We start from the raw sequence: 27,422 nt of genomic DNA, 5'->3' as shown, positions 1-27,422 counted from the left end.
CTTATACTATCTGGCAGGGAGGCTGTTGTAGAGGGCCTGGTAGAAATTATAAATGCTTCTCTGAGGGAGAGTAGGATGCCTCTGTGTCTGAAGGAGGCAATCATTAGACCGCTTCTGAAGAAGCCTGCCTTGGATCCCTCAGATTTAAGCAACTACAGGCCTGTCTCCAACCTTTCGTGGCTGGGCAAGGTGATTGAGAAGGTGGTGGCCTCCCAGCACCAGGCGGCCTTGGAGGAAAGGCTTCATTCAAAGGCTTCATTCATTCATCCAAGGCTTCATCCTTGTCACACCTACCCTCCTCACTGTGGTGGGGGCAGAAAATCCTTGGCTGCCTACAGGCGGCAAAAGGCTTAATCCACCCCGTCCATTGCTGCCATGTGGACAAGTGAGAAGATGGCAACAGAGCCAAGACGGGTTCTGAGCCGAGGTGGCCCGTTGGCACCCACCACTAGCCCTGGATGGGAGCAGCCCTCTGGACCGCGGTGCCCCCACAGCAGGATGAGTCAGATCCATGCTTTCCTCCTCGGCTTTACAGCAAGCTACTCTTCCTTTCCCAAGGGTGTAACAAGGCAACACATCCCCTTAAGAAAGGGAAAAACTTTAGGATGCCAAGAGAGAACTTCTCGTGTGTTGCAGAATCCTAAACATTCCTGTGAATGTTTCATACACATGCCTGCTGCATCTCTGGTCTTTCCTCCTTCCAATCTGCTGCTCCTGGGAACAAGGAACTTCACCTTGCCACTTCTTCAGATGGGAGCATGGCATATGATTCGTGTAGAGACACAGCAGAACTTAGTTTAGAAAAAAGACGACAGAATAGATAGAAGTCTATAAAATTATGCAGGTTGTGGAGGGAGTAGGGGGGGAGAGAGAAATTTTTCTCCTCCGCAGAACACTAGATCTAGGGGGTCATTCTGTGAAATCGATTGCTAAGACATTTAGGACCGACAAAAGGAAGTACTTTTTCACACAATTCATAATTAACCTATGGAATTCTCTGCCACAAGATGTGGTGACAGCCAGCAACCTGGATGGCTTTAAGAGGGGTTTGGATAACTTCGTGTGGGAGAGGTCTATCAAAGGCTACTATTCAGAGGGCTATAGGCCACCTCCATCCTCAGAAGCAAGATGCTTCTCAATACCAACTGCAAGGGAGCAACAGCAAGAGAGAGGCCATGCCCTCACACCAGCATTTCATTGCCAGAATGAGAGACACAGGTTCCAGAATGAGGGGAAAAAGTTTGTGGGGGCTGGCCGGCGGTGGGGGCTGGGAGTTGCATGCAGTGGTAATCAACAGCCTGAGTATCATTGACGTATATGTAATTGAATTATATGCTATTGAATAAATGAGGGACAAATGCTTTCCCTATAGGGAACAACATTTCATCCCTGAAATGAGGGACATCCTGCGTAATGAGGGACAGCTGGCAACCCTACCTGTGGGCTTCCCAGAGGCATCTGGTGGGCCACTGTGTGAAGCAGGATGCTGGACTAGATAGGCCTTGGGCCTGATCCAGCAGGGCTGTTCTTATTTTGTTTGTTTGTTTGTTCATTATATTTCTAGACTGCCCCATAAAAAGGCTCTGGTGGTGCACAAGAAGTTTTTAAAAAACATTTAAAAACACCATTTAAAACACACTGCTTAAAACAATGTAAAAACAATTTTAAAACAACTCAGAACCATTTCAAACCAATTAAAATACTTTTTTTTTTAAATTAAAACTTTGGAAGGCCAGGCCAAACAAGTAGGTTTTTAGGGCTCTCTTAAGAGCCTCTTATGTTAGGAGGCAGCCCATTGTGGCTCTGCACAAGTCACAATGATGTTTTTGATGCCCCCCCCTTACATGTCCAGACCAGTGCCTCTTGCAGTAGCCTCTTGCAGTAGCCTCTTGCAGGCTGTGAGAAGCCACTGCTGCATGTGCACCACCACCGTGGTGTCCAATTAAGTTTGCTGCCACTTGAGCGGCTACTATGACTAGGGAGTCCTGCGATTCACGAGGCTCTTCTTGTGAGGGCAGATTTTCCATCTGTTCCAGAGGAGTGTTGACTTTACACATGTGCCCACTCAAGCACCCTCTCCTAATGAGGCAAGGCTAGGAACAAGCTGTCCTTTTGCTGCCTCATCACCCAGGTCCAGTTTCCATCATGGGATCACTTTGGGCTATCTCAGTTCCCATCCCGGTTGCCTGTGAAGTATATGCAGCTGTCTAAGACTTTGCCTCTGTGAGTGCCAGATCAGTCAGCCTGAAAGACAGAGGCGCCGTGAGATGTGCTTCAGAACTGCTTTAGGCATCTTGCATTTGGGGGTGTGTGTGTATGTAAAAAACCCACATTTTAGGGCTGTTCACATGACCATACACTGCTTAGGACAAGCATCTTATGGGAGGAGAAGCAGGGGGAGAACTGGTCTTGTGGTAGCAAGCATGACTTGTCCCCTTTGCTAAGCAGGGTCCACCCTGGTTTGCATTTGAATGGAGACTACATGTGTGGGCACTGCAAGATATTCCCCTGAGGGGATGGGGCCGCTCTGGGAAGAGCAGAAGGTTCCACGTTCCCTCCCTAGCATCTCCAAGACACGGCTGAGAGAGATTCCTGTCTGCAATATTTTATTTTTATTTATCTTTTCATCTGTGTAAACCGCTTTGGGAAATTTTGTTGAAAAGCGGTATGTAAATATTTGCTGTATTCATATAATCTTGGAGAAGCCGCTGCCAGTCTGTGTAGACAATACTAAGCTAGATGGACTAAGGGTCTGACTCAGTAGAAGGCAGCTTCCTATGTTCCTCTCCTACTCAGCCTTGTGAACTGTGCACACTCTTGGTTTTTGATCATGTGTAAGAGAAAACTCTTATAGCTGTTTCCCTTGTTAACATGTAGTCGTCTTATGTCGGCTTAGCTAAGACTTTATTCAGAAACAACTCGACTTTTTCCTTTCCCTCCCTTTTCTTCCTGACTCCACCCCCCACTCTCTACAGGATGCCCCTGGCCTGGGACAAACTTCTAAAATAACAAAACATAAAAGATGCAGCCATTATAGGCTAAGGCTACTTTATTGTGTAGCAGGAAGAGACAAGTTCAACAAAAGGTGCAGGCAGGAAGAAGGAAAGGACTCTGCCTCCAGTCAAGATCACCACTAACTAGCAAATGCTAGTGCCACCAACTGTCTGGACATATTACAACAACATTTCCACACAACTAGATAGAATACAACAAAAACTTAGGTTGGAAGAGGGGAAAGTGATTGTGTGGGAGCCTCTAGCTGGGGAGGACAGCTTTTCCTCCTACCTCATTAAACAGCTGGGAGCAGGGTAGGACAGTCTCCCACGATCATGTCCCCATCTCCTACCTAGCTGCTGGCTTACACATGATCAAAAATTGGGAGTGCACACAACTCCCAAAGCTGAGAGGATTGCTTGCCCCACCCAGTTTTATGGTCGTGTGAACAGCCCTTTTCCGTTTTTTATCGAAGATGCATAACCCACTTCCCTAAGTAGAAAGCAGACACAGAGTAGTCATTCCAGGACCTTTTTCCATTTAAGGAGAGGGTAAGAGTTAAGGGTGTTTTTTTTAAAAAAAACCAAATTTGTTTTATATGGATTTTTTTTTTCAATGACCTTCTTTAATGCGCAATAGAAAGATAAAAGTTTAATATTAAAGAAGTGCATTGCGCATTAAAGAAGGCCATTGAAAAAAGCTTTGAAGTGTGGAAATGTGTATTTCATCGCCCTTATACCACCTTTTATATGGATGTACAAGTAGAGTGGATGGGCATCAAGCACCAAAGCAATATCACAGCACCCATTAAAACTGCTGCCTGGGGTCTCAAATGGATCACTGCTTTCCAACACCTCATAACTGAGCATATTGTTTTGCCTAAATTAAATGTGGAAGCACACCTCAGTCTTACCTAAGAACAGCCTGCCCTCAGAAGTTCCCACTTTGCACTTCTTCATGAGGCATCGACTTGGATCTGTCTCTTTCATGGGCACACCAAAAACAGTGATGCATGCAGAGCTACGATGGGCAGCCTCCTCAAAGGGCAAATGATACTGGTGTGTCTCCGTATTAAGAGTGAGTGAGAACTGCAATTGCATCTGATGAAGAGGCAAGACAGAGCTCTCTGTTCTTCCCAGGAGAGGCTGATTGGAAGGAGGGAAGTCCAGACCAGTGACGCATGCAGAGATACAACAGGTGAGCTCTGGACTCACATAGGAGCTTTTAACTAATTTATCACAACACACTGGAAGGTCTCTCATGGCACACTAGATTTACTGCGTTAGATAACCTAATAGACTCTCCCGACAATCCAATTTCTAGGAGTCCTCATCTGTTTGGAGTTAATTTATCACTAGGTGCATCCAGCACTCTTGGGGCCACACTGTATTTCCTGGCTGTCACATTCTTCTTTTCATGTGCCTTCTGATTAATGGTGCTTCCAGAAGACGCCTGTGCTTTGCTGCACCAGTTAATCACCCGCCCTACGGTTTGTTTTTCCTTACAGGTTCATTCCAGCAGGTGTGCAATCAGACAAATGTCCTCTCATGTGTTATAATGCCCACATGCAGGAACATCTGCTTGCACGGCTGCTTTTCCTCCTCCCTCAAGTCTGATCCCAAATCCTAGTTCAAATTAGGACTATGTACACTCTGCACAAAAGTGACCCAAATTCTGCAGCAAGAAAAGTTTCCATCCATGACATGCTAGCCAAGTTGCTTATTGAGGACATCCCCCCCCCACCCCCTGCTGTTGCTCACCATGAAGCAGGAGCTTCTCAGGATACTGGAATATGCATCCAGTTTTCTCAGCTTCATAGTGTTCCTTCAGAACCCACAAACAAACACACACACAAATCTATCCGTCTAATTCCTTGCTTTCCAGCCCAGACAGGCTTCCAAGGCAGCTCCTTAGGGGATGGGCCATAACTCAATGTAGAGCATCTCTGGGACATGCAGAAGGCCCCAGGCGGTTACCATTATTGCCCTGAACTTTGGTCTTTTATCTTTCTGCGGATTGGGAATGATTGTGATGCTCCAAAGCTTCTTCCCCCACCACATGCAGCAGGAGAAATGGTTTTACTTCATCAGGTCATTCTTCAGCCCTTTGGGCAGTCAGATACGAATACGAATACGACGAATATTTATATATCACTTTTCAACAAAAGTTCCCAAAGCGGTTTACAAAGAAAGAAAGAAAGAAAGAAAGAAAGAAAGAAAGAAAGAAAGAAAGAAAGAAAGAAGAGGAAGGAAGGAAGGAAGGAAGGAAGGAAGGAAGGAAGGAAGGAAGGAAGGAAGGAAGGAAGGCTAAAGTAAGGATAAAGTTCAAATCTTTGCCTGAATTTTCTCCAGGATTTCTGCAATACTTCCAGACATTAATAGGCTGAAGTGGGGCTGCAGAAGCTCTGTAATAAATGACCTATCTGCTGCTAGTCTGCAACGATGGCTCATGTCCTGTTCTTGCTCACAGTATTCAGCTATCCCCACTGCTTCAGAAGTGTCTTTGGCATCCCACTGCTGACACCACCATGTAAGTTAGCACTATCTTTGCTATCTGAGCTAACAGACTCCTCTTAAAATGGTGATTCTCTCTTACATTTAGCAGGGGGAGAGCAGCTGGGCCTGTCCGGCCCCAGCACAGCATCCGCCAGTGGTTGCTTGCTGCTGGTGTCTGCTTTATGTTTCTTGTAGACTGTGAGCCCTTTGGAGGACAGGAGCCATCTTTATTTATATATTGTGATTTTTCCCCCCAGGCAAACTGCTTTGAGAACTTTTGTTGAAAAGCAGTCTACATATATTTCTGGTCATGCCAGTAGTACTTCTGTCAAGTGAAGGTCACACAGAAGGAGTAAATGTTGTGTGTTCTTGACAAAGATTCTGGTGAAGCCTCCCTTTCCTCAGCTCTGCCCTGCAAACCTTCAGGGATTCTCTGTAAATCCCCATCCTTTATGTTCCTTAGAAAGATGTGTCACTAATCATAACAGTAGCCCTATTCACATGTGGGGCAAAATCTGTGTACAGAATATCCATGTACAGAACTGTATGCATCTATTGTTATCCAGACATTACACTGAACACAAGTGAACAGCAGTACACTTCAGATCTAGCCCTATTCACACATTTGCACAATCAAAAGCTGTGTTCTACCTGGGTTGGGGAGCTGTGTGTGCTCCCAGTTTTCAGTTGCGTGGAAGCATGGTAGTGAGGCTATTCCCATGATCAGGCGGAACCGGGCTAGGGGAGCCTAGCCCGATTTCACTTGACCGTGAGAACCACCGGGCTCGCAGGTGAGCCCAGAGGCCTCCAAGCAGTTAACCCACTTAAGTAACCCTCCGCTAACCCAGGCTCTACGATCGTGAGTTGCCACAGCGTGGCTCTGCGCTGAGGCAACTCACGAGTAGACCCCCAACCGGGAGGCTGAAAAGCAGCCTCCCGGCTCGGGGGGTCTCTCCAACATGCCCTGCACACTTGTGCAGGGCATGCTGGAGCTTGCGGGGGCCACGCATCCTCCGATCCCCCCAGCCCCTGCCGGCTCCATAACGGAGCCGACAGTCGTGGGGGCGGCCAGTTTGGCCACCCAGAGCAGACTGACTGCTCGTCTGCAGGGAGAACGGGCTTAGCCCACTCTCCCCGCAAACTGATCGTGAGAAGAACCTCACGGATTGCTTCCACACCATCACGTCTGCCCAGGTTTTCCTCCTACCTCACTTCCACACAACTGAAAACTGGGAGCGTACACAGCTCCCGATCCTGGTTGGAATACAGTTTTTGATTGTGTGAATGACCTCATGATGTGCAATGTAAGTATGATCTGTGTACAATGTACACATATACAGATCTGTGTACAATGTACAGTTATTCATGTGTTATGTGGAACATAGTACTACAGCCTTTTCAGATGTTAAGGAAAAGAGATGCTGTACGAACATATAGCATCTCAAAAAGGAACGGAAGTCCCAACTGCCAATCATTTCCCCCCACTTCCACTCCCACGGCATTCATTCTTACAGAGGGTTACAGCCTTTGTCTGAAGCAGCGAAGGCTGTAAGTGTGTTGGAGGGGGAATGATTCGCAGAGGTAGCAGGGGGGACTTCCGTTCCCCTTGGAGACGCTGTGTCTCTTTTCCATAACCTCTGAAGAGGGCTTCCCTAGATGCCCCATTCCTTTAGGGACCTGTATGCAGGTTCGCTTTCGAAGTGAACACATGTATGGTCATTGGCACAAAAACAGAGACATGGGTACTGTCATCGGAATGCAGGCACAACAGAGAGAGGACATTCTCACAACCAGCCCTGCCCACATAGGGCAGTGCTAGCCTAGCCCGGGTAGAGCTGATTGTGAGGAACCACCGTGATTGGTCCCGATCCTAGCCCTCCTCTGCTAGGTAGCCCAGGTTTTGTACCTGAGTTAAAAGTGAGGTAGGAGGGTGCATGTGTAAGGAGGTGCCCACCCAGCAGAGGGTCCCTGCAGTCTACATCTGGCATAATGTGGGGACAGCCAGCCCTCAACGAAAGGGGAGTTGCCACCCCCAGAACTGTGGCATGTGCACGAGCCATCAGTACGTCCATTAAAGAGTGAGCATTTCTCTTTAATGATTAGCTGCCCATGTTTACCCTGGCCTGTCAGCAAAGTCCCATCCCAGTGGTTGCCATGGTACCAGCCTTCTTGTCCAAGGAAGAGCACAGATGCATCACATAACCCGTCCCACTTGTTATACAAGGCACTCTTGTTTAATTACTTGTCAAGGCTGTTGGCTGAAAGAGCAGAGGAGGTGGGAGGTGTGAACGTGTGAGCGGCTTGAGAGAACCCCTGGCCTTCAGAAATACATACACACACACACAAAAAAAAAATAACTGGCCAGTCATCTTGATCAGAGGTTCCTAACTGGGGGTCCACAGATGTGGTTGGACTACAACTCCCATCATCCCCTATGGCGATTGAGGCTGGGGGTGATAAGAACATAAGAACAGCCCTGCTGGATCAGGCCCAAGGAAGCTCATCTAGTCCAGCATCCTGTTTCACACAGTGGCCCACCAGATGCCTCTGAGAATCCCACAGGCAGGAGTTGAGGGCATTCCTACTCTCCTGCTGTTTCTCCCCCGCAACTGGTACTCAGAAGCATCTTGCCTTGGAGGCTGGAGGTGGCCTATAGCCCTCGGACTAGTAGCCCTTGATTAGACCTCTCCTCCATGAAGTTATCCAAACCCCTCTTAAAGCCATCCAGGTGGTTGGCTGTCACCACATCTTGTGGCAGAGAATTCCACAAGTGGATTATGCGTTGTGTGAAAAACTACCTCCATTTGCTGGTCCTAAATTTCCTGGCAGTCAATTTCATGGGATGACCCCTGGTTCTGGTGTTATGTGAGAGGGAGAAGAATTTCTCCCTCTCCACTTTCTCCACACCATGCATGATTCTATAGACCTCTCTCATGTCTCCCCGCACTCGTCTTTTTTCTAAACTAAAAAGCCCCAGGTGTTGTAGCCTTGCCTCATAAGAAAGGTGCTCTAGGCCCCTGACCATCTTGGTTGCCCCCTTCTGCACCTTTCCCTGTTCCCTCCTGAGTTTTCATGCGATGGACATATTGGGAGTGCCTCCCAGCCCCCACGGTTTTTCCAGCTCCTCAAATGGGGTCATTGTCTTTTGCTAAGTATATCATTGCGTTTTAATAGTACACCCTTAACCCAAAGTCCACCGGGCAAAACACCTCTTGATCTCAGGACCAAAGAAGAACCCTGGCAAGTAAATATGTTTATTTCCTCCACATAATGCCTCATCCGAGGAGGAGGAGGAAGAGGAGGAGGAAGCAGTCAGGGCAGTTCATATGTTAGACATTTGTTCCTTGGCCAAGCTGATTTTGTTTTGGACTAGTCCAGTTGTTTCTGGAATTCGCAAGGCCTTGGATGCCAAGCTGGAAACATGTGAGCAATCTCTCAAAACACTTTAAAATGAAAGGATCATGGGTGTGTGTGGGCGGGTGGGGCTTTCGTGTGGAAAGGCGTATTTTAATCTGTGTCCAGAGTGGTGTACTACATACTTAAAGTTTCTCCTTCACAACAACCCTGTGAAGTAGGTTAGGCTGAGAGAGAAGTGACTGGCCCAGAGTCACCCAGCTAGTATCATGGCTGAATGGGGATTTGAACTCGGGTCTCCCCGGTCCTAGTCCAGCACTCTAACCACTACACCACGCTGGCCTTTAGAGAGCTCTTCCTAGATGGCACACTTTACTGTGTCATGAACAAAAGTGAATCATGAAAGTCTCCTGTGAACCCCAGGTACCCACTCACACAGGAGGCTTTCTGTTGTTTCTCTGCGTGAGTTACTGCTCTAGACTAGTCTTCTTTACATCTTGCCAAACAGCTGCCACTGGAGGTGGGCAATCCTTTCACATCTCTGCATTGGCCATGATTAAGGTCTTATCATCATGGGTGGTGTCAGGGACTGGCAGCTACCAAGAGTCCAGGGTCTCCAAATGACTCATTGCTAATCCTCAAGGTTAGCAATTAGCGGGGCAGGCTTTCAGAAATAAGGGAAAGTGATAGATTTAGCCCTGAAGGAGCCGGGCAAGTGGCTAGATCAACTGTCCTCACAAAGGTCTAACTTGGGCAGCTGGGAGCGAGCATCCATCGAGGGCATCCATTGAGGGACGCTGAGTGGAGAGCAGGAGTTAGTGAGGGTTCCTCACTAAGGAAAGTTCCAGTGTGAGGCCAGCTGGAGAGATCGGCAGGGAGGCCAATCTAAAAACAAGCACAATAAGCTGAGCCTCGGCGTGAGGACAGCGAATTGGCCAGGCAGGGTAGTGAATTCAGCTTGGGTGGCCCCAATGGAGAGGGGAACACCAAGGTGGTCTGCTGGAGTTCTCGTTGCAATGGAATCCCGAGTGGAGCACAAAGGAGTGCTTCTTGCAGGGGAGGCCCAGGTGGCAAGACCAAAGGAGCACACTGGGTCATGGGTTTTGGGATTCTTATATCCCAGAACGTTCTATTGTCCTACTTTGCTGAATAGAAGTCTCTGGACAGGCTGGCATGGAATACATTGTTTCTGATCGTCCTTCTTGGGTAGGACGTGGTGCGAATCGGCTGTTGTGTGCAAGGCTGCTTGTAATGTTGAAACATGAAACAGAGCCATAACACCCAAGTTCATCCATTACATAAAACAGAGGGCTCCATGCATTGTAATAATCTAAAATTTAATTCAATCCAACCCCATATCTCGCTGCTCAACATTTCTTATCCTAGTCTTATTAGCCATAAAACAATACTTCGCCACGTTATAAGATACTACATCCCAACGGGCTGTCAAAAGTAATTCCAGATTGAACTGTCCAGAACAACTGGGGTATGCTGTTAAAAAAGGACTTATTTATCTCTCCCACAAAGTTTGATAAAACTGACAATTCAAGATAACATGGGCCGTTGACTCCACATCCCCAGAACCACAAGGGCAGACACTCTCCTTATAGGGGATCTTACAGTATCTCTCCTCCTGGATAGCCGTTTCTAATGCATTACACTGGACCAGCATCAGAGCCCTCCGGAAACTACAGTAGGTACTAATGTTTTATTAAGGTATCTTGCTGGGCCAGACAGTGATGTTTGATTACCCAAATAGGTGTCAACCCCTATCTGGCTTCTGTCCATCTGTTTCTCCATATCCATAATGCGTTGGCGCAGACATGATCTCACTCTCCCATAGCCCAAGACAACCAAAGCATCGCTGGAGAAGCCATAGTAATTCAACCCCTTCTCCACATAATATTTCCACCTAGACCTATATGTATCATTCATCACTAAGGGTGCTAGTCCTACTGGCTGAAAAATCAACTTCAGCCAATATTCAAATATTACCAGCTAAACACTTGCCTCCACCCGAATCCAGTCTGCTTCCAATTGTAGAAATGCATTGGGGACACTCCGGGGTAGTTGGAGCACACTTCTCAAAAACTTTGATTGGATTGCATCCAGCCGGGCAAGGTTGGAATAGATACCTAGCTGCGCTCCATAAAGGAGTAAAGGCCAGACTTTGGCCAAGAAAAGTTTAAGGGCAGCCAGAACAAACTGTGCACCTTGCCTCCTATGAAAGGAGTTCATAGCTGATGCTGCCCTCGAGGAATTTTGCATTATATATTCCTTGTGTGCATTCCTCCTAGTATTGGTCTGGAAGACTATGCCCAAATACTTAAACTGTGATACCTGTTCAAGTCTATGTCCATTCAACATCCAACACTGCTTCTTAGGTTTGTTGGCAAAAGCCATCACCTTGGTCTTTCTATAATTTATGGTGATCGCCTGTGAATCACAGTAGGACACCAAAGCATTAAGGGCTCTTTTGAGGCCAGTTGGGGGTCCGTGATAAAATCACCGCATCATCCGCATATATGTAAAGCTTTTGTACTTTGTGTTTTGCTGGTCAAATGACCGTAACAATAAAGATTTGATTTGATTTTGTAATGAAAACTAGAGTCTGTAGGTATGTCAAAGAATATCCTGTGTTGGGACGGACTCTCCCCATAATTCTATCAAAGGTTTTGGTAGGCACACTTTCAAAGTTACACCACTGACTCAGCCTGTTTGTGATGGAGGCTGCTGCTGCTGCACTTGTCTTTATCTGCTTTCCCTTTCTAACCTAATTGCTTCATTTGCAACAGGGCGCTTCCAGGCTAGCTGCTCATCAGCAGCAAAATGCCTCCGTTCAAGCAAGTGGCATTCAGAATGTAAAACAGCAGGGGGAGCAGTCTCGCAGCAACTAACAACCCGACAAAACAGCAACTCCTTTACTCTGGATATACACCGTCCTAGCTCTATATCGCAGCAATTAAATCGGAAACAAGACATTGGAAATGTAAACGGCACCCTGCTGTCCACGTAGGGGCTGCAGTGTCACGATGCAGGGAGTGTGGAAGCACACTTCTGAGATCACACTTTGTGGGGTCACACGTCCTGACCCCATTGTAGGGTCTAGTCTGGAAAGCACCCAGGTGCTATCTCTCTTGCGAGAGGATGAGGGCAGTTTTTAGAGTTCATCCTAAGTCCAAAATGACCTTGGATGCCAGATAACGCACAATAGATAGTTCTGGAATCTGCTTAGCCGGGCCGCCATATAAAGGGAGGGGGTGAAGCTAATCCCCATTGCAATTTGTGTTGCTTGCAGCCAAATCTATGTTAGAGATGGAGTTCCAGTGCATCGACTTTTTGCACCATCTATCCTAATGACCACTAGGGGCATTGGGAGTAGAGGTAGCTAGTGATGGTCTCCTTACCTCTCCCTGCTTTACCTCTGCTCTTTGATCCCTGCCTTGACTCCTCAGATATTTCCTGTGGGGAGTCAGTCCTCTTCCTTTCCTCTTAGAAAGTAGATGGAAATGGAAACATATCTCTCTCTCTCTCTCTCTCTCTCTCTCTCTCTCTCTCTCTCTCCACCTATCCATTATGTAGCCTTTACACAGGGCTAGGTCTTTCCTATCCAAAATGTTCTTCACCAATAAACCTATTTAGTTTAGATTGTACAACAATCTCCATGTGTGTTCTTTAGATAACTGCAGCAACAAAACTGCACTCTACTCTGTAACTGGAGTGGGTAGCTTCCTTGGCTGGTGCTTTGAAAAATAATTACAAACTCCAACAATCTAGGGGCAACCAGTCACTGCCAGCTAAGCGACTTGTCCCCATGTATAACATGAACTGGGGGCTCACATTGCAGTGCAGCTCCTGAGCATAGCAAAAGTGCAATCTCCAAGCCTGGAGCTGCAGCTATAAACATACTGTTAGCTCTTCTAACAACAGACAACTTTTCCTCTGACACCTTCCAAAGGGGTTGCTGCGTTAGTCTGTTGCAGGAAAACAACAGTGTTTTGCCTTAATGATTTACCAGTTTATTGCATTATTACTGTATTAATAATAATGCTCAGCTCACAAGTATATATACACATGTGGATATCGAGGAAAAAAATATGGTAAATAGTGGTCCCAAAGGGCTGTGAAATGCAAAAAAAGTACTATCCGTGGCAATGTTATGTGGAGCTTAAGTGTGTAAATAAGATAACTACAAAAAGTAATTGTTGTTTGAGGAGGAAATCTTTTCAGCAGAGGCGTAAACTTCATAGGGGTGGCGAGTCTCAAGCCCCCTTCCAGATTTCTGGGGGAGGCAATGTGCCCCCCCCCACCAGCTGCCAGGTAGCGTCAGCAAGCTCTCATGCTCAAGTTCATCATTCAGTTGAACAACACTGACTGTGTTGTCCTGTGTTGTCTTTGTAGCAACTCAGCCAGTTCTTAGGAGGCAGAACTGCCTCTCAGGGCCCTTTCACTCTATGATTCTCCGATTAGAAGTAGTCGAACAAGGAGGAACACGAATGGTGCTCTATGCATGCAGGCATAGAGGGAGGGGACTTGGAACCTTCTGCACGCAAGCATGCAGGTGCTCTGCCCAGAGCGGCCCCGTCCCCTAAGGGGAATCTCTTCCAGTGCTCACACTTCTAGTCTCCCATTCAAATGCAAACCAGGGTGGGTCCTGCTTAGCAAAGGGGACAATTCGTGCTTGTGACCACAAGAACTCTCCTCCCGTGTGCCCCGTGGTCCCCCACCCCGGACAACTGAGAAGCTTACGCCCCTGCTTTTCAGGTGCAAAAGGCCCATGAGTGCCGTAGCCATCAGAACAAGTCTGCACATCCCTATCCCGCCTTCTGTGATGTGACTTGTAGGTTACATAGGAAACATGCCTTCCAAGTCGTATCCTTGGCCCATCACCAACCGGCAGCAACTCTCCAGGGTTTCAGACCGGGATCTTTCCTAATCCTGCCTGGACATGCTGCCTGCCAGGGATTGAACCACCTGACCTGGGACCACCTTCATGCAAAGCAAGGGGTCCTTCCACAATCCCACTGAATCCCCAAGGCATTCATGTTGAAACACAATTTCAAGGATGTGTCACTAAAAGACTGTGAAATGGCCATCATGCCAGGGTTATTACAGCCTGGTCTTATGATAAGGGGACGTGTCGTATAGCAAAATATGCCACGTGTTGCTATGGGACTTTTTAAAAATTAGGCCTCCCTCTCCTCTTATTTCTGTCCAGCAACAAAAGATGAATGGCACAGCCGTGTAAATTGCTCCAGTTACTACAATGTCCATCTGTTTTACCAGGATCTCCTGATCTCTTTATTTCCTTGACTTAGTCTGGATGGGTTTGTGAAGGCCAGGAATAACGTTCTGGGGTTGTTCAGACATAATCTCAAAGCCTCACTTGGAAGCTTTTCACAAAGGGCTTTTGAAACCCTTTAACTCACATCTCCCCCAGAACGAAAGGAGTGCATTCACATATCAGCTAGATTTACCCCGAAGTCCCTGTGAGTTATTGGGGAGCAGTTCACAAACAATTCTGGTTTTTCACTGTGCATTAAAGTGTAACCTGATTTATACCCAGGGTGAAAAAAAACCACTATTTGTGTCAGATTTGGGGCACAACTTCAAGTTTGCAGAAAAGCCTCCCCATAAATTTGTGGTAAAACCTGCTGTGCGTAAAAGCCCTTGGCATTTTGAGAACCAGTCACATGCTTGCGGGCCTGATCTTGCTCGGTGATGTGGAGATCTGGTCATGTGGTAGCAACCAGAAATGGTCTCCTTTGCTAAGCCAGGTCTGCCCTGGTTTGTATTTGAAGGAGACTCCATGTGAGCACAGTAAGATGTTCCCCTTCAGGGATGGGGCCATAACTCAATGGAAGAGCATCTGCAAGCTTGCATGCAGAAGCTTCCAACTTCCCTCCCTGGCATCTGCAGATAGGATTGGGGGTCCTAGGAAGACACAGGACATCCTATGTCTTTGCTGCAGAAGAATTATATGGACACAAGTAAATTTTAGCCCGTTAAATAACGGGCGCTAGGAAGGGAAGGGGCCGATAACCGCCCTCCCAGCTGCCCGACTTACCCTTCCCCTCACCCCCCCCAAAGGAATAAGGGCCTCCGCGGCCGCCGGAACTGCCCTCCCACCCTCCCAGCTGCCCGAGCCCTACTCACCCGAGTCAGCCCGCAAGTCTCGAACACTTAGCACAGAGAGGAGCTCTGTTCGTGAGCTCCTCTCTGGACCTTTTGAAAACATGCTTGCACTTCGCCCGGCTCTTGCGGGCTGACTCGGGTGAGTAGGGCTGGGGCAGCTGGGAGGGCGGGAGGGCAATTCCGGCGGCCGCGGAGGCCCTTATTCCTTGGGGGGGGTGCGGGGAAGGGTAAGTCGGGCAGCTGGGAGGGCGGGAAGGTGGATATCGGCTGTGGCGGTGCCGCCGCCAGCCTCTATGCCGCGGCCGGTCTCCCCGGCCAGGCAAGGGCCCCAAGCCGCCCGGCTGCGGCGGCGGCGCCAGGCCTCGGCGGCGGCTCGGCCACCACCTCGGCCGGCTTCCCCTGCCGCCTCCTCCCCCCGCCCGGCTTCGGCGGCGCGGCCATGGCTCCGCCGCCGCCTTGGCCACGCCGCGTTCTCTGGCCGAGGCGGCAGCTTTGCCGCTGCCTCGGCCAGTGTCCCCCGCCGCCGCTTATCCGGCTTCTTCGGGCGGCCACTTCTGGCCGCACAAGATGGCCGCCGGGTGCTGGCGGTCGTGTCTCCCTTGGACTGTTCTGAGCGTGCGCTCCGCGCACGCTCAGAACAGTCGAGGCACGAACGCACGCTTTGTGTCCGTCCACGGACGGACACCAAGCGTTTTATTAGAGAGGATGGTGAAAAACAATAATAACAATAATGAACTTTATTTGTTAGCCATAACAAATTGTTCTCTGGGTGGCTTACAACTTATCATTAAAACATGAAACAAAAACACAACACATTAAATCATAAGGGACGAAAGCAGGGTGGGGGATACAATATAATAGAAAACACAATACAAAACCATTTTAAAACTCTTTTAAAATCAAAATTTAAAAATCAAAAATTAAAAGGGCTGAGTGAACAAAAAGGACTTTGCCAGGCATCTAAGACAACAGAGTGGTGAGGCCAGGCAAACCCCAGTGAGGAGGCTATTCGACAGATGTGGTGCCACCACCGAAAAGGAAGAACAAAATATTCCCAGCATGCCCTTTCCCTTGATCTTATGCAAATAACATCACACACTCGCCACACATCAAGCAGGAGCCAGCATCAGTCAGGGAGGGGAGAGCAAAGATCACTCTGTTTCCTGGCCAGTGGGCTCCCCTCTTTCATGGGCCCAGGGTAGAGTTGCCATGCCCCCCGGAATTTTGGGTTTCACCCAGATTTTAAGCATCTCACCCAGATTGCTTAGCCCACCCAGATCCACCCGGATTTCAACTTTCATTTTTAAAAAGAAAGCTATGCGCCAGCCCTTGTAGAAGCAGAGTTACGGAGCAAAACGTGCAGTCACTATTCTGCTCAAAAACCATTTTCAGTGCAAATTAGGCACCCGGATTTGGAAGGCCAGATTATGGCAACCCTAGCCCAGAGACATGTGTCTCCCCTGCCTTGTTCAATTACAGCTACATCCCAGACTATTGGTCCATCTTGGAATTGTCTACTTGACTGGCAGCAACTCTCCAAGGTTTCAGCCCTGCATCCCGCCCCGAGATGCCTGGGAGTGGCCCTGGGACCTTTTGACTGCAAAGCAAATGCTCTAACACTGAGCTGTGGCCCCATCCCCATTAGACAACAATACTGTCTAGCATTGGCCTTGGAAAGGATATTTAGATGCCGTGACATGTCTACACCTACAAAGATTAGAATCGTTCGGACCATGATTTCTTCCGTGACACCTAATGGCACAGCGGGGAAATGCTTGACTAACAAGCAGAAGGTTGCTGGTTCGAATCCCCACTGGTACTATATCGGGCAGCAGCGATATCAGAAAGATGCTGAAAGGCATCATCTCATACTGCATGGGAGGAGGCAATGGTCAACGCCTCCTGTATTCTACCAAAAGAAAAACACAGGATTCTGTGGAGTCCGGGAGTCGAAATCGACTTGACGGCACACTTTACCTTTACGCTATGGATGTGAAAGCTGGACCTTGAAGAAGCAAGATAGAAAAGGCATTGACGGTTTTGAGCTTTGGTGCTGGAGAAGACTTTTGTGGATACCATGGCCAGCCAGGAAAACAAACAAATGGAACATAGAACAAATCAATCCAGAATTTTCACTCGAGGCACAAATGACCAGGCTTAAACTATCATACTTCGGACACATTATGCAAAGAAGACCCAGCTCCCTTGAGAAGTCCATAATGCTGGGAAAAGTTGAAGGAAAGAGAAGAGAATGACCAGCAGCAAGGTGGATGGTCTTGATGACGACAGCAACGAATGCACCACTGAGAGACCTTAAAGGCCAAGTGGAAGACAGATCATCCTGGAGAGAATCTATGTGGTCGCTAAGAGTTGACACCAACTTGATGGCACTTAATCAATCAATCAATCAATCATCTAGTGGGGTCTTGAGAGATTCCCTTATTGCTCTCAGCAGCAAACCCCACCCTGTCCTTTTCCTCCTCTGCTTCTTTCTCTTTCCTTAGGAACATAGGAAGTTGCCTTATACCAAGTCAGACCCTTGGTCCATCTAGCTCAGGAAGAAGTCTCTCCCAGCCCTACCTGAAGGTGGTGCCAGGGAGTGAACCTGGGACCTTCTGCTTGCAAAGCAGATGCTCTTCCACTGAGCTACAGCCCCATCCCCTAAGGGGAATATCTTATGGTGGAACATAGGAAGTTGCCGTATACTGAGTCAGACCATTGGTCCATCTAGCTCAGTATTGTCTACACAAACTGGCAGCAGCTTCTCCAAGGTTGCAGGCAGGAATCTCTCTCAGCCTTATCTTGGAGATGCTGCCAGGGAGGGAACTTGGAACCTCGATTCTCTTCCCAGAGTGGTGGCTCCATCCCCTGAGAGGAATCTCTTACAGTGCTCACACATCAAGTCTCCCATTCAGTTGCAACCAGGGTAGACCCTACTTAGCTAGGGGGACAAGTCATGCTTGCTGCCACAAGACCAGCTCTCTTCTCACGTGTAGTCCCCCATCCCAATGCAAACCAAGGGGGACCCTGCTTAGCAAAGGAGACAGTGTATTCTTCGCTGCCACAAGACTGTCTCTCCTCCTTAATTAATGTCGCTTCCTAGATTAATGGCGGACAGGGGGAGGGAGCCCAGTTCCTTTCACCTCTTTATCCCAAGGCACATTCATTTGAGCCACGGAGATATTATGGGGAGGATTAGAAAGCTTGGCTAAGCCCTTGGGAGTGACTAATCCCCTCCTGCTTAAGAAGGCCTTTACACACAGCTGCATCATCACAGCACCCACAGCAAGCAGGGAGGCGGGCCGGGCCTGCTTTTGACAAGGGCTCTTTTGGATGGAGCCCCTTAGCCCAAAGTAGGAGCTTTGAGCCTGAGAGTCCCTGAGTCAAATCCCAGTTTAGCTAGAGACAAACTACAGTTTCCAAAGAGAGCCAAAAAGGTGGGAAGAGGGAGGCATTGTTGTCCTTGGTGTACACACACGTTGCTTTGTCAAACATAATCTGGCAGAGCTTTGAAACACTATAAAAACCTGCAAGATTCTCCGCCGGCCCAAGTGCAAGTGTGTGTTGTACAAAATACACACAGTTTGGTGCTTTCCAGGTTACACCCTGCAACGGAGTCACACGGATCTCGGAAGTGTACTTCCACACTTCCTGTGTTGTGATACTGCAGTCCCTACATTGACAGCAGGGTGCTGTTCACATGTCCGATGCCTTGTCTTGAATTTAATCACTGCGATGTAGAGCTAGGACACCATATATCCTGCGTAAAAAGGTTGCTGTTTTTTCGGGTTGTTAGTTGCTGCAAGGCGGCTCCCCCTGCTGTTTACTTTTAGAATGCAACTTGCCTGAACGGAGGCATTTTGCTGCTGTTGAGGAGCTAGGCTGGAAAGCACCCTTTAGCAATGATGACGACTCCCCAATGATGCTGTCAAAATGGGTGGGGTGGGAATCCTGCCTTCTCAAGCCTGAAGCTATCACCCCCTGCCTTCTCAGTACATTATGCAAATGCAATGCAAATTGCATTAACCTGATGCAAAGGAGGACTCTATAGCTCCAGTACCTTTAATATTTGTGTTGAAGGGAGACTTTTGGCTGGTCTGGGTTCCCGCCCTCACTCTTAGGTAAATTAATTAGCAGTGGGCAAGGTCCCCCAGCTCACCACACCTATCTTTCAGCAGTGTTTGGAAAACTACATTTCCCAGCATACCTGGTGCCTGGCTCACCACATAGTAGCCAGAATTACAGAGGGGAGCGAGGAGAGAGATCTTTCCTTCCTTCCTGGAAGATAAGTGGAAAGGGGGGGGGAAGGGTTTGGAGGCAAGTGAGTGAAAAGCAATGAAGGACTTAAATTCCTCTGTGGCTTTGATGCTCGCCCCATATTTGAGGCAAGCATTACATCCAAGCATTACATCCAAGTCAAGAAAGACAATGCAAATTTGTAAATGCAAAATCCAGCCCCATCACTACTCCAGATGTGTTTGGTTTCCCGAAGCTTTGTAGGAGAATCCTTGTGGGGTGGGGTCTAAGGTCCTGCTAAGCATTTCCCTGGAATGCTCAGGAACAAAAAAGAAATAAAGGAAAGCTCACCAGCAGCAGGCCCTCTCGGCCAACCCCTCCCCAACATAAACTTACACTGAGAGGTGAGGAGTTGGGAAATGGGCCATAAAGCTATTCGCTCCTCCCTGGTCTCCATCACAGTTTTTCAAAAGCGTGTAAAATCTTGGCTTTTTACCCAGGCTTTTATATGATTGTCTCTACTGCTGCTTCTTTGTATTTTGTACAGTTCTTATGCTTGTATTTTAAATCGTTTTAGTCAGATTTGTTTTATATTTTAGCTTAAAATTTTAATTGTGCCATTTTTATTGTCTTGTTTTTAATTGTTGTGTGAACCGCCTTGGGATTGTTTTAATGAAAGGCGGTACACAGATTTAACAATCAATCAATTAATCAATCAGTCAGGCACAGGAAAGATCTTGACTCAGATCTTCTAACTATGCTCAGGAAAGTTATTTCTGGACAGGGTGCAATAGGATTGGGAGCTTTCTGGGCCTCGGGATCCAAGGACTGGGCCATGGAGGGCACACTGAGGACCCCCCAAAGCCCTAAGTCGGTTCTCAGACCTTATGGCTGACATCCTGGCCCATACAGCTGAACCAGCTCAGGGCCTCACCCTGCACTCCTGCTTTGTGGCTAGTGGGTCGTCTCTGGCCAGTCACTCTTCAGTCGGTCTAAGCTACCTCACAGGACTGTTGTAATAAATAATTAAAGCAAGTTTCTAGTCCATTTGAAAACTTACAGCAGAGATTAAAGGCAATGATCAAAGGGTTGCTGGAGTCTCAAAAGTTAATAATCAATACCTTCTGGGGAATTAAGGATGTGCAATACGTTATGGATTGGAAAAATAGTCTTTTGCTATTGACTGAACCACCCATAATCCTTATTCCAGTCCCAAGACAGAGACACTGGCATTTGACAACAATGTCCAGTTCAGCTTCCATGCAGTTAACCAAACAGTGCCTCTGTCTTCCTGCTTCTCATACTGCCGTTTTCCTTTTAAGAACTCCCTTAATAACAGATCCCTGATTCCCTCTAAACCAGGGGTGGGCAAAGTTGGCCAGCATATGTTCTTGAACTACAACTCCCATATTCCCCAGCCACAATAAGGATGTTGGGAGTTGTAGTTCAGCAACAGCTGCCAGCTAGCTTTGTCCACCCTTGCGCTAAACTTTATCCAAGACATATTGACATCCAAGATTGAAATGCACTTTCCTTCCAACTGGCAATGCCTGGTTGAGATGCGCCATCTTCTGGTCAAATGCAGGACAGCACTTTTTCTGCAGGCTACACCTGACTTCCTATTTTATTTTTTATTTTTACATTTAATATCATCCCGCTCTTCCTCCAAGGAGCCCAGAGCAGTGTACATGGTCACGTTTATCCTCACAACAACCCTGTGAGGTAGGTTAGGCTGAGAGATATGTGAATGGCCCAGAGTCACCCAGTGAGTTTCATGGCTGAATGGGGATTTGATCTCAGGTCTTCCTGGTCCTAGTTCAACACTCTAACACTCTAACCACTACACCATACTGGTTCCTATGTTAAAGCAGAAATAAAAATTGAGAACTGAAGCACATTATCTCATATTCTGGCTGTGGAAAGCCCATATTGCCAAATAGGGTTTTTCTACAGCCAGAATATGGAATAATAATAATAATTAGTAATTAATAATTAATTTTATTTGTTAGCTGCCCCACAACAAATTGCTCTCTTGGCAGCTCACAACAGAGGATGAAAACATATAATAAAAACACACATTAAATTACAGAAAAAAGGTGAAAAGAAAATACACAATACAATATAAAGCAGCTTAAAAACTCATTTTAAAATTAAAAATCAGATCAAATCTGAAAACCAAAATTTAAAAGGATAAAACCAAAAAGATATTTATCTGGTGTCTAAAAGAACAAAGTGATGAAGCCAGGTGAACCTCACTGGGGAGGCTATTCCATAAACGGGGTGCAATCACCAAAAAGGCCCTCTCCCTAGTAGCCACCCGTCTCACCTCTTTTGGCAGGGGCACCTGGAGGGGGGGGGCCTCTGAAGAAGATCTTAAGGTATGGGTTGGGACATATGGGGCAAAGCACTCTCTCAAGTAACCTGGTCCCAAGCCATTTAGGGCTTTAAAGGTTAAAACCAGCACTTTGGATTGGGGCCGGAAATGGACTGGGAGCCTGTGAAGCTGCTAAAGCACTGGCGTAATATGCTCAAATCATCCAGTCCCAGTTAATAATCTTGCAGCCCTATTTTGTACCAGCTGCAGTTTCTGGGCCGTTTTCAGACGCAGCCCCATGTAGAACGCACTGCAGTAATCTAACTGAGAGGATAACATTCTGCATTGTGCCAATCAGCACCTATTTGTTCGTATTGCACAATATACAGAGAAACCTCAATTTTCTGGACTCCCGGATAGTCCCTCCCAGATCCCTTTTTCCAGACAAAAAGCTGGGGGAGTCACAAAAGTTGCTCAAATAAGTTCTCACAACACAAAACCTTTGGGAAACGGGACAACAAAAAGGTGAGTACCCTATACTGTTACACAAAACGCTCTTTGGGACACAGAAAGGGACATTTCTGCACAATTTTGCACGTCTTATGCCTGGACAGTGATTGAGAGCAGCATGAGGATGCAAAATGGCCAAACTTCATGTTCTACAGATGCTGTCTAGAAAACCCAGGTTTCACTGTAGTCCATTTCTGCTTGTCATGATGTCTCCAGATCAGGAAGCCCCCAATTAAGGGATGAGATGGACAATTCAGAGGATGAGACAGCATGGGAAGACTCTACAACCTAGACTTTGAGTGACTCTGCACTGCTGGGACACACACACACACACACACACACCACACACACTTCCAAGGACACTCTGAGAAGTCTGCTGAGGACCTGCCAGCCTTAGTAGACAGTGCCAGCACTTACAGCATGGCCTTTCTCGGGGAAGGTAAGGGACCAATTCATTCTGCCTCGTCATCAGCCATAAAAACCAACAGTCTGCTCCAAGCAGCTGCTGGAGCAACGTTCCTCCTTTGCTACCAGACCCAGCTCTTGTCAAGAGCTAGCCAAGGTGCTGAATCCTTTCCCCTCAGGACTGTCCAAGGTCTGCGTCCCTCCTGGACCCCTGCCTCAGCAGAAACCTCAAGCTTGGCCCAGACCAGGATGTAGAGAGGAAGAAGGCCGAAGAGCTCTGCAATGCAGCCAGGCCCACTCCCCACCCCACAACACCTGCCCTTACCGTGATGGGGAAGTAGTCCTTCATGTATCTCCAGACGACCAAGTTTCTCATCCAGTGGCTTCTCCTCCCGCCTCTACTTGGCGTCTCCCAGTCAATGGCCACCCAAAGCGCATAGAGCGCACTGATCAACCAGAAGCGAGTGAAGAGGAGGGCGATGAAGATGGTAATACAACACTGCGCTGTGGAAGGAAAGCAGGTCGGTCAGAAACGCCAAGCCCGCGTAGGAAGGTCCATCAGCTGGTGCTGCTGTATGATGGGCAGATTCACCAGAGGGTTGCGCCCAGTTAGAAACCAAGACAAAACAGAGATGTCGCAGAAGTCTGTCAGGCTAGACACCTTAAGTAAGGCTCCCCAAACTTGGGTCCCCAGACACTGGCCGACTACAACTCCCCAGATGCTGTTGGACTGCAACTCCCATTATCCACTGCCACTGTGGCCATTGTGGCAGGGGTGATGGGAGTGGTAGTCCAGCAGCATCTGGAGACCAAAGTTGGAGAACCCATGTCCTAGGTGGATATGGTTTGTCCCCGGTATGGACACTTATCCTCTCCTTTGTCTAGGGCGAAATGTCTCCTCTCCCAGTTTTACCACCCCATTAGCAGGTGGTGAAATTAGGAAGAGGCATTTTGGTGGTTTTTAAAGGGGGGTTGGTGGTTTTTTAAGGGGGGTTGAAGGTGTGTAGGGGAACGTCCTGGCAGCCCTCAAGTTTATTTCCCAGAACTGACACCATTAAAAATGGTGGTTGAGGCAGTGGCTGTAGAGAAGGAGAAGAGGGGGAAGGAGGCATTTCCCCCATGAAATGCAAGCTCAGCATTAGATTCTATCTGTTTGCTTTCTGTTTGCGGTGGGGGTAATAAAAACCAGCCGAATGCTCAAATCCATGCACAAGCTCGGTGGGGAGGGAAAGAAGATGCTGAAGGCCCACTGAAATGCAGTACAAAGTATTCAAGAACCTAGGACCAGCCCCAAGGCCCATATTGCCCAGCATCCTGTTTCCCACAGTGGCCCACCAGATAGGAACACAGGAAGTTGCCATGTACCGAGTCAGACCCTTGGTCCATCTGGCTCAGTATTGTCTGCACAGCACTGGCAGCGGCTTCTCCCAGGTTAGAGGCAGGAGTTTCTCTCGGCCCTATCTTGGAGATGCTGCCAGGGAGGGAACTTGGAGCTTTCTTCATGCCTCTGGGAAGTCCATGGGCAAGGGGTGAGAGGACGTGCCCCCTCTCCTGCTGTGGCTCCCCTGCAACTGGCATTTAGAAGCATCTTGCCCCTGAGGCTGGAGACTACAAGTATCTAAGTCTCTACCACAGGGAGGAGACACTGCAACCCTGTCTCAGGATGGCCCAAGGCATTGTGGTGGCTGAGGAGACGCCAAGGCTGCCTTGCCTCATGCTCCTGGTGGGTCCCAGTCCGCTTTCAAAACCACCCCTTGTAAGCTTCTAAAGTGGTGGGAGAGAGGAGAGCTTCCTAGCAGCCTCCTGATGTATGTATTTATGTATTGTTTATTTCCTTCTCTCGCCTTGTGCTTCTGGCCAGCTTTGCAAGGAGTGGGAGGTGAGGCAAAGAGCTTGCAAGGGTCCGATCAGTCTAGAAGAGCTGCTCCGATGCGGACGGTGTGGGGGGGGATCCTTGCCCTACCAGTGCCCCCATAATCTTTTATATGATCCCCACCACACGTTAAGGTCATCTGAGGAGGTCCGTCTCCAGTTACCACCAGTTCGTTTGGTGGTGACTCAGAGGCAGGGCCTTCTCTGTGGCTGCTCCCGGGCTGTGGAATGCACTCCCGGCAGAAATCCGTAATCTCAATTCTTTGCTAACCTTCAAGAGAGCCCTTAAAACCCATCTGTTTGGCCTGGCCTTTCAGGGTTTTTAATTAGTTTTAATTGTTTTAATGCTAACCCGGTGTTCAGGGTTTTAATTGTTATGATTGTTTTTTAAGATGTTTTTAAATTGGTGTTAATATTTATAGCAATAGCAATAGCAATAGCACTTACATTTATATACCGCTCTATAGCCGGAGCTCTCTAAGCGGTTTACAATGATTTTAGCATATTGCCCCCAACATTCTGGGTACTCATTTTGCCGACCTCGGAAGGATGGAAGGCTGAGTCAACCTTGAGCCCCTGGTCAGGATCGAACTTGCAACCTTCTGGTTACAGGGCGGCAGTTTTACTACTGCGCCACCAGGGGCTCTTTATAGCTCTGTTTTAATTGTTATTGGTTTTAATGGTTTCTGTTTTTAATTGTAAACTGCCCTGAGCCATTTCGGAAGGGCGGTGTAAAAATCGCATAAATAAATAAATTAAATTAAATAATCTGCCGTCTGAGGTGACTGCCCCACTGGCCTCATGAAAAGGCCTCCCCGTCTGCTCTCCACTAAGCAGACTGCGATGAATCAAAGCCTCTGATGATTCATAACATTCCACATAACAATTAGGCAAGAGCAGTTCTGGGGCGGCTACAGTACCGAACTGCCCACAGGGTTTAGCTAGCTGTGTTTCCCAACTGCTGAGGGCTCAGTCAGAGACACACCTATGGAAAGCCCTTCCGGGATAGAGAAAAGAAGTGTCTAGCCCAATGTTCTCTTTCCCCAAATTGGAAAGCACCCAGGCACTTTTACAAAAGCCAAAGCAAAGCATGAAGACAATAGCTCTCCCCTCCTCCTGCCCCCAACCCTGGTTGGGCAATAGCATCTGGTATACTGCCTCTAAACATGGAGGTTTCATTTTCATTACACCATCTTTGTATCCCGCTTCCTCGAGGAGCCAAGGGTGGCATTCCTGCATGTGCACACTACTGTGTGTGTTGTCTCTGAAGTTAATTACCTAACTGAGCAAGAAGATTGCTTATATTTAGCAGCAGGAGGACAACTGTCTTTATTCACTCCCAGCAGAGCACCCCTCCCATGGTTGTTGCTGGTGTCTACCCTGTGTTTCTTTTTAGAGTGTGAGTCCTCCTGTAGGGACAGGGATCCATCTTCATTCATTCATTCATTCATCTACGTAAACCGTTTTGATCACTTTTGTTGAATAGCAGCATTTAAATATTAGTAATAGGTTAGGCTGAGAGAGAATGACTGAGCCAAAATTCCCCAGTGAGATTAATCGCTGTTTAAAGGGAAAGGAAGCCTGCTGGGAAGGTGGAGAGTGTTGCAGGCAGGTAGGATTGACAGGGATCCTATTATCTTAGAATCCGATAGTCATTGCTAGGTTGGACACTGATAGAGAAAGGCATGGGCAACTCCAAAGAGATCCCTCCAAACTGGGGGAGTGGGCGACAACATGGCAAAAGCAGTTCAATGTAAGCAAGTGTGAAGTGATGCATATTGTGGCAAAAAAACCCAACTTCACATATACGCTGATGGGATCTGAGCTGTCGGTGACTGAACAGGAGAGGGAACTTGGGGTCGTGGTGGACAGCTCATTGAAAGTGTCAACCTAATGTGCAGCAGCTGTGAAAAAGGCCAATTCCATGCTAGAGATCATTAGGAAGGGGATTGAAAATAAAAATGCTAATATTATAATGCCCTTATACAAAACTATGGTGTGGCCACATCTAGAGTCAACGTATCTTAAGAAGGATATTGTAGAAGGCGCAGAAGAGGGCAACCAAAATGATCAGGGGCCTAGAACACATTCCTTGAGGCAAGGCTACAACACCTGGGGCTCTTTACCTTGGAAAAGAGGCAACTAAGGGGAGACATGATCGAAGTGTATAAAAGTATGCATGGAGTAGAGACAGTAGACAGAGAGAAATTTTTCTCCCTCTCTCACAACACTAGAACCAGGGGTCACTCCATGAAACTGAAGGTCGGGAAATTTAGGACTGACAAGAGGAAGTACTTTTTCACACAGCTCATAATTAGTCTGCGGAATTCTTTGCCATGGGATGTGGTGACGGCCACCAGCTTGGGTGGCTTTAAAAGGGGCTTAGACAGATTCATGGAGGACAGGTCTATCAGTGGCTACTAGTTTGGTGTCTGGGGGCCACCTCCAGCCTCAGAGGCACGATGCCTCTCAATACCAGTTGCAGGGGAGCCACAGCAGGAGAGAGGGTAGGTCCTCACCTGTTATCTGCAGATTCTGTGTGAAACAGGATGCTGGACTAGATGAGCCTCCTTGGGCCTGATCCAGCAGGGCTGTTCTTATGTTCTTATGGGCCTGGAGGACATAGGGGCAAATCCCATTTCCCACCCTTAGAGTTTGGGGCTGTAGCTCAGTGGCAGAGAACTTGCTTTGCATGCAGAAGGTCCTAGGTTCAATCCCTGGCAGCATCTCCAGGTAGGGCTGGGAGAGACTCCTGCCTGAAGCCTTGGAGAAGCCGCTGCCAGTCAGGGGAGACAGCATGGAGCTGCTAGATGGAGCAAAGGTCCGACTCGGCAGAAGGCCGCTTCCTAAGTTGTTCCTAAGATTCCATGAAGAATCCATGATACGAGTCATTTCCTCCTTTCCCTGATATGTAAAATAGCAATAATAAGGGGCTGGTCTGGGCAAGGTGTTGAAACCAGCCTCACCCATCCATTTCCTCTCCTGGTGTGGTGCTCCACTTTTCATCAGTGGGAGGGGGGACAGTAACTGCAAACCACCCCCTCACAAGCACTTTAAATACCACTTTTAGCACTGAGTGACTGATGGACATAAGAACAGCCCTGCTG

General features: G+C 47.9%; 1 protein-coding gene across 1 annotated transcript in view; it reads right to left on the bottom strand.

The window, feature by feature from the left end:
• MOGAT2 (monoacylglycerol O-acyltransferase 2) overlaps positions 1–27,422 on the bottom strand; it is a 67,975-nt gene that overhangs the window by 20,110 nt on the left and 20,443 nt on the right. Inside the window, exon 2 of the mRNA XM_053309846.1 lies at positions 22,769–22,947. Within this exon, the coding sequence (XP_053165821.1) occupies positions 22,769–22,947 (179 nt within the window). The remainder of the gene's footprint in view (positions 1–22,768; positions 22,948–27,422) is intronic.

The sequence above is a fragment of the Hemicordylus capensis genome, chromosome 3 (assembly GCF_027244095.1).
Source record: "Hemicordylus capensis ecotype Gifberg chromosome 3, rHemCap1.1.pri, whole genome shotgun sequence".
Lineage (NCBI taxonomy): Eukaryota > Metazoa > Chordata > Lepidosauria > Squamata > Cordylidae > Hemicordylus > Hemicordylus capensis.
This window is presented reverse-complemented; position numbering and strand designations above follow the sequence as displayed.